Below are 13,352 nucleotides of genomic sequence, written 5' to 3' on the forward strand. Positions count from 1 at the left end.
GTTTGCTTGCTCCTTGGGAATAAATAGAATCTTTCAGTGTGGGACTTTTGGGCCAATCTTTCCTCCCTTGAAGAGAATAAGGGACCAGAAGAAACACTCTTCATAATTCCTGATGTGCGTGTGTCATCTGAACCTGAACTTCTCCAACTGGGGGTATTTCTTATAGTTGTTTTTGAAATCCCAGGTTGGCTTATTTGTGATCTAAATTGAAGCTTGAGAACAACCAATTTTTACACAAAGCTTTTTGAGACAAAAGAGATTGTGCCTGAATGAACACTTATGTGAAAATACTTTTATCTCTCATTCTGGCAAAATTCCTAAGATTTAATGAGGTGAAACCATTTTCGGGGGAAAAAAAGCCTAGCGATGTGAGAACACAAAGAAAAATATCTAAAAATAGCTAATAGGCAAACTACTTTGCTTTTCTATGCTGTTTCAGATCCCCACAATGGCCGGACATTGACATTGCCCTTGACTTAACCAAAAGAACTAGGTTCATGTTTCACATTATGATTATAAATCTTTAGATAGCTATGGCCCCAAAGTAACCCAACATGACCGTGTTAATCTTTTTTTTTTTTTCCAAGATGTAAATTTCTTATTTGTAAAGCTATCTTGGAAAATGGTGTACTTCAAATAAGATAAAGCCTGTTACTTTTTTATCAAGTTTTTAATTTTAACTCCAATATAAATAACAGGCAGTGTTATATTAGTTTCAGGTGTACAATACACTGATTGAACAATTCTATACATTACTCAGTGCTCATCATGGTAAATGTATTCTTAATCGCCTTCATCTATTTCACCCATCCCCCCACCCATCTCTTTTCTGGTAACCATCAGTTTGTTCTGTATAGTTAAGAGTCATTTTCTTGGTTTCTCTCTTTTTTTTTTTCTTTGCTCATTTGTTTTGTTTCTTAAATTCCACATATGCATGAAATCATATGGTCTTCGCCTTTCTCTTACTGAGTTATTTTGTTTCATATTATACTCTCTACCTCCATCCGTGTTGTTACAAATGGCAATATTTCATTCTTTTTTATGACTGCCTAATATTTCACTGTGTATATATGCCACATCTTCTTTATCCATTCATCTATCATTGGACACTTGGGCTGCTTCCGTAATTGGGCAATTGTAAATAGTACTGCAATAAATTAGGGGTGCATATATCGTTTCAAATTAGTGCTTTTTGTATTATTTGGATAAATACCCAGGATTGCAATTACTGGATTGTAAGGTAGTTCTATCTTTTAATGTTTCCACAGTGGCTGCACCAATCTGCATTCCTACCAATGGTTCGTGAGGGTTCCCTTTTCTTTACATCCTTGTCATCACTTGTTTTTAATAGTTTTGATTTTAGCCATTCTGACAGGGGTGATGACTGTATTATTCTGAGGGAGTTAATTAAATATGGCTGAGGTTTTGCCATGGACATATATATAATATATATATATATATTATATATGTATATACATATATATAATATATGTATATATATATTCTCCAATTAATTCCTGCTAATCCGTATAGATGTTGATGATTTCAAACACTGTGTGGCATCAACATGTCGCTTTCACATTGTTGAGCTTCAGTGCTAATGATGTTAGTCTCACATCTGTTCCTCGTTCTACTTCTCTTTGATATTTTATGAGTGGAGTCACTACGGCAATGAAAACTTACCCACATCTTCTTGGGGGATGTCGCTGATAGCTGTACCACTTTAGATGAGTCTGAGGTGATAGCAGAAAACTTGCCTTCTTGCATTAACTACAATCATAAATGATAGGCTTTAAAAAAGTTCACCGCATCTTACATTTGATATTTGGGAAGGCATGCAGTTTGGACATCACTTTCAAAAATGTTTTGAGGAATTCATGGTCCTTTCTAAGAAACCAGAAAAATTAAAGGACTTTGTTAGCAGTAATGAGAGGCTGGCCAATGGTGATGTTGCCCAAACATACCAACAGAAATGAACCTGGCACTTTTGATAAGCAAGTATGCTTTATCACCTCTTTTATGTTGCATATTGTACAGATATTTATATTTTTTATAACTAATCCCCACAGCACCTTTGCCATATAGGTAGGTATTTCCCCCCCCCAACTTTAGTCGCAGGAATCTGAGTTTTACATAGTTTTCTAAAATGATTCAGCTAATAAGTGCTAAAGTCAGACTTAAATTAAGTTTTCCTGTCTCCAAATCCACCACTTATTCTCATTGTCTAGTTTTCATTGTATGTTTTGTTTTGTTATGATTCAGGAGAAATTCCAACTCCTCCCCGTGTGTGGAATGACTAGTAGTCATCATCCCCACACACCGAGATGTAATTTAAAAAACAAAAGTTATTAAATGAGTGCATTATGATTCTCAGCCAAAGTTTTGAGACTTGAGTGGAGGACTTTAGTTTGAAAATTTAATGTCCAAGAATTCTATTATTCTGTAATGGTTTTACAAAGATATTTTAAGAAGGGACTAAGTAATCAATAAGTTTTTAGTTATCCAGTTGTGTGATCTTCCCTTCACCTGATCCTAGATAACTTATTGCAGTACCTACTAGTGGAGACAGCCATAATATACCACTGTCTTCACATAACCCTAACTCAATCTGAATATAAGATTGATAGGAATAATTTCTGAAGTTTTCTTTCTTCCTTCTTTGCCTTTCATTTGAAATTGGTAAGGTGGGAAGGTGGTGATGAGTGAGTGATTAATCACAGTAAGGAAAAACTTTTGCAACAGTTTAATATTTTTTAATATTGTAATTTGAAGGAAACTCTACGCCTGATGTGGGGGCTCAAACTCACAACCCTGAGATCAAGAGTTACGTGCTTTGCCAACTGAGCCAGCGAGGCACCCCTAAAATTTTTGAATAAGTAAAATAGGGAAGTGTATTTATTTCTGTAATTAAAATGTGCAACATTTTCCTCTTTGAACATCGGGGTTATTAGCAAAGAGGTTAGAATGAAGATTCAAAGAATCTCTACTTGACCTTTTTGGATTCCCTGGGTTCTGTAGATTTCCAATGCATTCACTTTAGTGGGTTTAAGAGTGTGGAGTTAGGAAATGTTCAATCAAGGAGCCTCACCATGATTTTCTGCTCTTTCTTACAACAGTGACAATAGCTTATTAATTTGAAGAGTTAAAGTGTGTTTTATCTCCCATAAATGATGATACAGCTTATTAATTTGCACAGTTAAATATGTTTTATCTACCATAAAATGTGATATGTATGAGGGACATCTACACGGCTCTAAGGGTGGTAAAACAGTAAATACAATAGAGTCAGTCAATGTGCTTTGCTTTTTAAAAAATCTTTTCAGTATACATTGCCCCGCATTACTGTTGTATAGTCATAGTCATATTTACTAAATGTACAGTAAGTATATTGTAATGATTCTTTTCCATATTAAAGATTTCAACTTTAGGCAAGATTTAATTAGGTATGCATTTTTCTTTCAAGCTTCCAATTGCATTTTGATGAACTCCTTAGATATTCAATTATCATGTGACTGATTTGCATAAAATCTACTTATACTGTATGGGCTAGTGCAGACTCACTTGGTATTATTGCTGCTCTATTGATGGTTTCATTTACTATTGTACTAGTGGAAAAATGAAGCTGTATAACTGGAAACTGGTAAGATACCTTCATAGCTTATTAGCTTAGGGTAATTATCTGCATGTTCTATCGCGCATTGAATTGCAACTGAAAGTATTGCATTATAATATTTAGGTGAAGTGGCAACGAAGAATAATTAAATTATTATACTAAACATTGACTTGCACTGAAAATGAACACATTTATTGAAAAACATTTCTATAACATGTAAAAAGTGTGTTCCCTTTTGATAACTATTGTTTCTCTCTTGTTCCTCTTTTTATTTTTTTATTTATTTGTTTTTTTTTTTTTTATAATTTGCTGCTTGCCATTGCAGGAAGTAGAGGTTTGTATTCAGCTTCTGTATTTCATATTTTATTCTATATTTATAATTTACTTACTCGTATACACTCAATTCACATTATTTTCTTCCTTAGGATGATTATTTCCACACTTGGAGTCCAGGAAAGGCCTTCGATCAGGGTAAGAATCTGTTTTATTTTTAAATTAAAATCATTACATATTTATAATCAGTGTACTTTAAACATGATACTTATTATTGGTTAGCTTCTTAAAATACTAAATAAGAGAGCTTAGATAATGGGACAATTCATACAAAAATTAATTACAGTAATAAGCGAATTAGGTAACATGATTATGCCAGGATGTCTTTTATGTTTAGATACATATCTTCGATTACTGATTTAGGCTTCTGAACTTTATCGTGCCCATTTTTATTAGTTGATACTAGTCACTTAATCCAGTTTTCAAGTATATTCAAGCACATTCACTAGGATATAGATTTATTTGTGCAAGATTTCAAAACAGATGACTTTATAGTCTCTGTTTCAGTTAGTAAAAACTTCCTTTTAAAACAGAGCAGACTTGAGACACCTGGGTGGCTCAGTGGGTTAAACGTTGGACTTTGGCTCAGGTTATGACCTCGTGGTCTGTGAGTTCGAGCCCCGCGTTGGGCTCTGTGCTGTCAGCTCAGAGCCTGGAGCCTGCTTCAGATTCTGTGTCTCCCTGTCTCTCTGCCCCTCCCCTACTCATGCTCTCTCTGTCTCTCAAAAAACGAATAAATGTTAAAAAATAATTAAAAAAAACCATAAAACAGAGAAGACTGATAATTAGAATCAGCTGGGGTCTTAGTAAGACCCAAAAGGAAAAGTTATATATAAAACTAAGGTTCTCCCACATCCACTCACAGTTTGTGCTTCTCTTTATGTACTGGAGAAGGAAAAGCAGGAAATATACATGAGATAGGAAGATGTGCATGAGAATAGAAACACCAAGCTCAATGCAATCATAAACTATATAAGTAATTAGATTTGTTTGCTAAATTCTGTAATATTAGAACCAGAGACTCTTCCTTTTAAAGTTTGGAAAAAAAAGAAATTACTGCTTTACATTGACTGAAGTAACCTTATGAAATATATTACTTCCTGAAGTACCATTTAAAAATAGAAATCATTTTTTAAAATTTCTTTTTAACTTTTACTTATTCTTGAGGGAGAGAGAGAAGGAGAGAGAAAGAAAGAGTGTGAGCAGGGGAGGGGGAGAGAGAGAGAGGAGAGGGAGACACAGAATCTAGGTAGGCTCCAGGCTCTGAGCTGTCGGCATAGAGCCCGATGCGGGGCTCAAACTCATGGACTGTGAGATCATGACCTGAGCTGAAGTCGGATGCTTAACCAACTGAGCCACCCAGGTGCCCCAAAATAGAAATCATTTTTAGGAATGAATTGTAATGTGTTAGTAGGGGAAGCTTGGGGTACTTGGCTATGTCATTTAATATGTGTAATGAATGATTTCTGAGTGGGAACCAACCTGGGTGGACCTAGCTGGGGACTGTCATCAACATTGATGGTAATCTGCAGTGTGAAACACTCATTCATATCCAATCCCCCCTTTAATATTAGTTTGTTTCTCCTATATACTTCATGTAATTTTATTATTATTATTATCCAGAGTGTTTATTTGTAGAGTCTACATTTTATATTCAACAAATTTGTTTTTGGATTTGGCTAACAATGTAAGTCAAGCCAACTGTACTCAAAGACAAGCAATTAAAAAGCGTAATGACATGCAGACTGAGTTATATCTGCAAGCTTTCTTGGGAAATGAATTTTTATGATGGACTCATAATCCTTGAAAAATCAGAATTTTCTATGAAATGGATGTTAACACTTAAATTTGCCATACTTGGTGCATCCAATTACAATAAAGATGCATGTGTGTGTTTGATAATTTGTTGAACTACAGTTTATCTCCCGTTAAGAAAAAAAAAAAAAAAAAAAAAAGAGAAGAAGGAAAGATTGCTGTAGGCAGCTGCCAAACCCTGGTAAAATTGATTCAGTCTCATTTTCAAAGAGGTTTTTAGCCTACTAATTTGTCAAAAATATCATATTTATTGGGCAGAGGGTAGCTCATGACATGATAATAGCTAATATATATGGAGTGTCCTTTATCTAGTCACTATTCGAAGTATTCAGTATATTAGTTCATTTAATCTTTGCAACAACCTTGTCAAGTAGATGAAGAAGGTGAAGTACTTATTGAGCTCCTACTCAAGATGATATTCCTGCAAAGTGGCAGAGTCAGGATTTGGATTCAGGCAATCTGACCCCTGAAACCCATGTCCTAATTACTATGTGACACTGTCACTCATATGATAGCATTAAAATGAAATAATGACATACTATTTTGAATACCAGATTTGAAACAATATTTTGTAGATTATCAGACCCTGGGTTTTGGCTGATTGAACATGCACAGTTGATGTTTTGCATCAAAAGAAAAAAAAAAGAAAAATGGAAAAAAGTTAGATTGAGATACATGTATTTGTTTTCTATTTGTTTTGGCCTTCAGTCCTATTAACTAACCTATCTGTAGACCATACTGAGGAGTGACAAAAATTACCCTATTCTCATTTAGCTCTGAGTAAGATAGATAGTTCACATCATTTGGATAGAAGAGCTTGAGATATGCTGGTTTCCAATGCTTCTTGTTTTTTTATGAGGAAGAGATCTTCTGTTAAGTACTAGTTTCAAAATATGTTTGAACTTTTGAACATAAAATAATTTATGACTTTTTATGAGTAGTTTTTAAATATATCTCTCATGGTGTATGGACATCGATATCACATCAATATAAGTTGATTTTCTGCAGTTTCTTTTTTGGGGGTGTTTACCTATTTCTTGAAAAGAATGAAGAAAAAAGTTATCTTAGCATTATATTTTATATGCTGATATTATACCATTTTTACAGTATCTATTTTAAATTGTATTTTACTTACTTTTCAATAGACTGGTCCAGAAAATATGCAGAAATTAAAGTACTACTCATGAAAATATTAATATTTCATGACAGAAATGGCATTTCTCATCACCAAACCGTTTCTACATATATGCATAAATATGCACATGCATACAAAAATAAGCATACATATATTTGCATATGCATAGATACACACGTATTTGCAGCTACAAGCTTTCTTCTAGGTAAAACTCAGATGGTTGTTCATATATAGCTTATTTATCTTGTGGTTTCACTGTGACAAATTTTCTTTTTTTTAAAGTTTACTTATTTGCTTTGTTGGCGGGGAGGGGCAGAGAGAGCAGGAGAGAGAATCCCAAGCAGATTCCACACTGTCAGTGTGGAAGCCTGAGGTGGGGCTCAAACTCAGGAACCATGAGATCGTGACCTGAGGCAAAATCAAGAGTTGGATGCTTAACTGACTGAGCCACCCAGGCGCCTTGACACATTTTTTATCTTGTGCGTTTCCTTTCATAAGTCAGAATGTTTTTTACATCGATTTCGTTTTACCACTAAAACAGTAAGAGTTTGGGGAAAATGTAATAGTTTCAACTCAATTTAAGTAAAACTACTTTGGTGATGGAAAATTCTGCTTTATAATAAAGTAAAGCATACTGGTGCCAAATATAAATTTCTTTTTATTTCTCTACATGGAATTTTCTGTGCCATTACTTTTTTTTTTTTTAAAGATTATTTATTTATTTTTGAGAGAGAGAGTGAGCACAAGCAGTGGAGGGGCAGAGAGAGAGGGAGGGAGACACAAAATCCAAGGCAGGCTCCAGGCTCTGAACTGTCAGTGTAGAGCCTGACACAGGGCTCAAACCCATGAATGATGAGGTCATGGCCTGAGCCAAAGTCGGATGCTTAACTGACCGAGCCACCCAGGCTCCCCTATGCCATTACTTCTGTTCATTAGTGTGGCTAATCATGAGTTGACAGAATAGAATTGAAAGAAGTTTTAATGAGGATATGTATCTTCTTGAATATGACATGAAGATTTAATGTTTACTGTGACAAACTTAAAGGAGAAATGCATAGATGAACCTAGAAAAACATTTTAAACAATTCAATAAATTCTTTGAATAGATAGGCTAGAGTTGTAAAAAGCCAGTTTCTTTTCCTTTCATGCCATTAACATAAAATTGTTTCTGGTCATGGATTAATTTGTATTTATAATAGATAAGTCACTGAATTTTTTTACAGGAATTCCTGTCAGTTGCTTAGAGAATCTACTTGTACTAAAGTGTTATATGTACAAGGATCACCTTTTATTTTTTTTTTTTAATTTTTTTTTCAACGTTTTATTTATTTTTTGGGGGACAGAGAGAGACAGAGCATGAACGGGGGAGGGGCAGAGAGAGAGGGAGACACAGAATCGGAAACAGGCTCCAGGCTCTGAGCCATCAGCCCAGAGCCTGACGCGGGGCTTGAACTCACGGACCACGAGATCGTGACCTGGCTGAAGTCGGACGCTTAACCGACTGCGCCACCCAGGCGCCCCAAGGATCACCTTTTATTAAAAAATTATTTTCTCCAGTATATGATATCCATTTGCCCGGAGATAAAATAGTTGGAAGCAAAACGTGCTTTGTGTGTATTTCCCTAATTTTACTATATAATCCGGCTTGGAGTTGTTCCTCTTGGTATCCACTATGGCAGCGAATTACAATCAATAGACTAATAATAAAGATGCTGAATTTAAATAGATTCAGAGATTTCAAGACGAATCAGTTTCACGTTGTTGATGTATTTCCCCTGCTCAGGCAGATTTCTGGATTATGGAAAGAAGGGTGAGGAGTGTGATTACTGACAGATCGGCATACTTAAGCCACTTCACAGACCCTTGTCAGGGGCTTTCTTCCTAAATCTGGAACTCTGTGCAAAGGGCAGCCTGAATTCTACTGGCTCATTAGTGGCATGGAAATCAACACAAGTTCCTCCAGAAGTTGTGTGCTAGGAGACCGCTGCTAAACTTAAACTGCTGAGTCTAGGAAGGAGAGACAGATGCGTGAACAGCTAACCTGGTATCTATATAAGCCATTCTTGCAAGGATTGGTGGAAAATTAGAACAAAGACTCAGCTCTTTCGAAGGACAGTGGGATGCTCAGCCATATACTTATTCATTGTTTCTCTGTTATCAGGATCAGTTATTAGAGTTTCATCTGCTCCCCATAAATTTCCCCATCCTTTGCAAAACATCTCACATATACAAACAGTCACATCCTGACATGTCCCTTTGCAATCAGTCTCTGGCTACAAAGGAAAAGCTGTTGAGATTTCCTCCGGAACTTTTATTCCCTTCGATGAACAGAGCTATTCATTGTATTATGGCTGTAATTATTTTTGAAACTGAGAAAGACTAGTGTTTGGAAAATGCACCACTGACTTATCTTTCCCTCCTTAAAATACTCGAGCATACTTTTTAAGGCATAGTATATGTGGATTGCACAATGTAAGTATTGCCTCTCTCCCAGATGACTTTAATTTTCACTTGTTTATATGAAGATCTTTGTTTTTCATTGTCTTAGATGGTATTTATTGATAGTAGTCTGAAACAATAGGTAGGTCTGATCCATGCTTCACAATAGAGGCATGGTAGTACCATAATGCTGCTTTGTTTGAGCACTTGGGGCTTTTGGCATTTTTCTAGTGGAAGAATTGGTGTTCTCAGAATTGAGATTCAGTGGGGACAATATGCAAAGATAATTATATGATCATAATATTTTCTAAAAATGCTTTCAATCGTTTAAAATGTAAATTCCGAACCGTTAATTGATCTGAATCATTATTTGATCAACTCCCAAGAATTGATTTAGTATTTTTGTATCATTTTGGACAAATTACTTGTTAGGTATTCAAGTGCTAATAACCATGTCATTTTACATCATACATTATTTATATTATCCTTGTTGGCAACTTTGGCTTATAGGAGCCCTCTAGAAAACCTGCAGAAAAATAATATTCAACTTAGAAACTAACAGTTCATGTTCCTTTGCTCTATGTTGGGTTTAGTACCTAAGAGCTACATAGTGATTCTAAGTGAGAAATGTACTTTCTCTTCCTATCAAATTCTAACGTTTAAATACAAGAATGTTATTTAACTTGTTTTACCCAACAATCTAGGAAAATAAATATAGGAATATTTCATAAAATATAGGAATCAGAATCTTACATTGCTCTGTTGTGTTAGTATTACTTTATTCATTGGATAATAAGCATTGTGTAAAGGATTATATTTTTAATTTACAAGATAAAATGAAGATTAATAATACTTCATTTGGTTCATATCACAGACGCCTACATACGTGTTTAAGAAGGTAAATTATATTTCTTTTAATGACCTTATGTGTTACTAAATTATGACTCAAATTTATAGAGCAAGAGATTGATTAAATATACTTCAAAGACTTTAAGAAATAAGATTCTTATCTCAGACCTTGTTAACCTAACAGAGTAATAAATATTGTGAATATTGAAAAAAAAACAGTAGATACATATGGAAGTCATATTGGTTAAAGTTTATTTATTTTGGGAGAGATATAGAAAGAGAGAGAAAACATGAGTGGGGGAGGGAGAGAGAGGGAGAGCGAGAGAATCCCAAGCAGGCTCTGCTCTCAGTGCAGAGCCCGACATGGAGCTCTATCCCACGAACCTTGAGATCATGACCTGAGCCGAAAACAAGAGTGGGACACTTAACCAGCTGAGGCACCCAGGCACTCAGGAAGTCATATTTAAAAAAAATTTTAATGTTTTCATTATTTTTTTTGAGACAGAGAGAGACAGAGCAAGAGCACGGTAGGGGCAGAAAGAGAAAGAGAAACAGAATCCAAAGCAGGCTCCAGGCTCTGAGCTGTCAGCACAGAGCCTGACAAGAGGCTTGAACTCATGGACTGTGGGATCATGACGTGAGCTGAAGTCGGACACTTAACCGACTGAGCTACCCAGGCGCCCCAGGAAGTCATATTTTTAACAAGAATCTTCCACTGACTAGAGAGGTAATGTTTAGTCCTGCCTACACATGAAAATTACTAAACATTCATGTAAAAAGCATGATCTGGGACTGATCCTGCACACTTTGTGTATGCCTCTGTGTGTGTGTGTGTGTGTGTGTGTGTGTGTGTGTGTGTTTTATATAAAATCTATCCTAATGAGTGTGAATGTGTTTGTCTTTTAAAATCTGCATTTTTTATTTTGTGCAGATACAGTGGGGAATCACAGGGTATAAGTAATTACTTATCAAAATAATTCTTCTCAGTGATTCTGTTTGCAGTACAAAGAGATATTTTTGGTGTTGGTGGTACAGTGGTGAGCATAGCTGCCTTGCAAAGAGATATTTTTGTCCAGATAGCTTTATTTTGAAGGCAACCACAAATGTCAGGGAATTTTAAATAACCTATTCACCTTTTCAGATCTGGTACCAGAAACAGGTGCTAAAAGGGTTTAGGAATGGGTTTTGGGAATCAAGGAAATCCCCCCAAAATAAAAATCATCATTACCACTGAACAAGTACTTCCTATGTGTCAGATATTATATATGAGGCAATCATTGTATTAATCTTAAAAAGTGGATATACTCTTTAATTTGCAAAAGAAACTGAAGTTGAGAGGGGTTGATAAAGGTAACAAAACTAGTAAGTTTTGTGGCCGGGATTAAAATTTTATTAGTGGGTTAGAAGTCTATTTTCTCTTTCAGTATGCAATATGGCTTTAGATTTAGCTCATCCTGTATGCACATTTTTGGTCTGTTTCTCAACTCAGAGATACATCGTTTTCATGCAAAGACATGGTAGGAATGACACAGGGGAACGTAGGTAGCTAAAAGGTCAACCATCAGGTACACATTGGATCACATTTAAAATTGCTCCTAACAAGGAAAGGATGCGTTTATAAATTTTATTCTAATTTTCAGAGTGTAGGAATATAGATTTTTATACTCACTTATATAATTGTTATCTAATAAGTACAAGTGTTGTTGCATTGGGTATTTCTATCGCCTGGGAATAACTTGCAGCATATCTGTGAGACAAGAAATTCTTTCAAAGATGTACAAAAGCTTCTGAGGAATTCCTTCTTGGAAGTTACTTTTCACTGATATCCTGGCCACAATTCTCACCCCACTTCCTTATGTGAAATGTGGAAAAGAAGTGTATGTGTTTGTAGTGCATTAAAGCATTGGCATTGAAACTTAGAGGCGGTTTTGTCCAGCCACTCATACGGTTAAGGGACTTTTGCCCTCTTAACTGTCTCCTATGTCCAGCCTTGACTTTCCACTTGGATATGCCGTTCCATCTTCACAAAACACTTATTATTTGAAAATTGCTTCTTAAACTAAAATCTGTTTTCTTGTGTCCAATTCTTGGCCCTGTACTCTTGATCAAGAGTGAGTAAATTCAGCCTTCTACATGAAAATTATTTGAATATTTGGAAGTAGCCAGTATGGTACTCTTTTTAGAAGACTTTAAATTGGTTAATTAATCAATTAATTTTAAAATTAGTGAAAAATTTTTTATTAGAATACTCTGTTGCTCATCATATAGACACATTAGCCACAGTTTCTTTCAGTTCTAACATTTCATAAATACATTTTTTTATAGATTGGCAATTTTGCTATTTAGTCCTAGATATTTTTTTTTTCTCTCCTCTTAAGCATATTTCTTGATAATTCTTCCAGGCTTTCCTCCTTTGTGCATTAATTGCATGACATAGCTGAAGTAAATGGTTGATCGGCAGGAGAGTTGAGTGGGCATTTGACTGGATTATCTAGACATGAGTTTGAATCACTATTATGGCAATACAGGCTGTATTACCTTATGCAAGTAATTTCACCATTATAGAGCTGTTTTCTCTTAATATGAGTAAGTTCCTAATTCACATAGTTGTGAAACAATATGAGTAAATTCCTAATTCACATGGTTGTGAAACTGAATAAAAAATTTTGCAAAACCTATGCATTAAGTAATATGTGAAATGTTCAGTAAGTGCTTTTCCTTTCTCGCTCCTATTTCTTCTGAATGAAATAAGTAAGCTTTTACTGCTTTTATGCATTTGAAAACACGTTTTGTCCTAACATAGGAATTTGTTCATTCTATGTAGTATTTCAATAATCAGAATGGCCATATAAATTATTGGACTTAATACTCCTGAACAATAGTTACTTTGAGAGTTTTTATGAAAAATTTATCTTCCTTGACACATTTGAAGGAATTTGTAATTTTTAAGACTTTGAGTGAAACAAACTGTTGCTTTACCATATTAAGTAACATACCTTACAGTTTTGTAATTAACATAATGAGATGTATTAGGCTTGTAGGTGGCACATGTGTGTGCTAAAAAAGAATACCAGTGGTGGAAGCAATAATTCATATTTTGTTTTTCCAGCTTTTCCAATTGTTAACATAAAACTCAATTTTATACAATTAAAAAACAGACTTTGTAAA

The 13,352-nt window shown here is 34.9% G+C and overlaps 1 protein-coding gene across 2 annotated transcripts in view; it reads left to right on the top strand.

The window, feature by feature from the left end:
- SPOCK3 (SPARC (osteonectin), cwcv and kazal like domains proteoglycan 3) overlaps positions 1-13,352 on the top strand; it is a 495,328-nt gene that overhangs the window by 163,908 nt on the left and 318,068 nt on the right. For both annotated transcript variants that reach the window (XM_086703919.1, XM_025921544.2), the window contains exon 3: positions 4,039-4,084. In XM_086703919.1, the coding sequence (XP_086560045.1) occupies positions 4,039-4,084 (46 nt within the window). The remainder of the gene's footprint in view (positions 1-4,038; positions 4,085-13,352) is intronic.

Source organism: Puma concolor, chromosome B1 (genome assembly GCF_028749965.1).
Source record: "Puma concolor isolate L17-30 chromosome B1, mPumCon1.1.hap2, whole genome shotgun sequence".
NCBI lineage: Eukaryota > Metazoa > Chordata > Mammalia > Carnivora > Felidae > Puma > Puma concolor.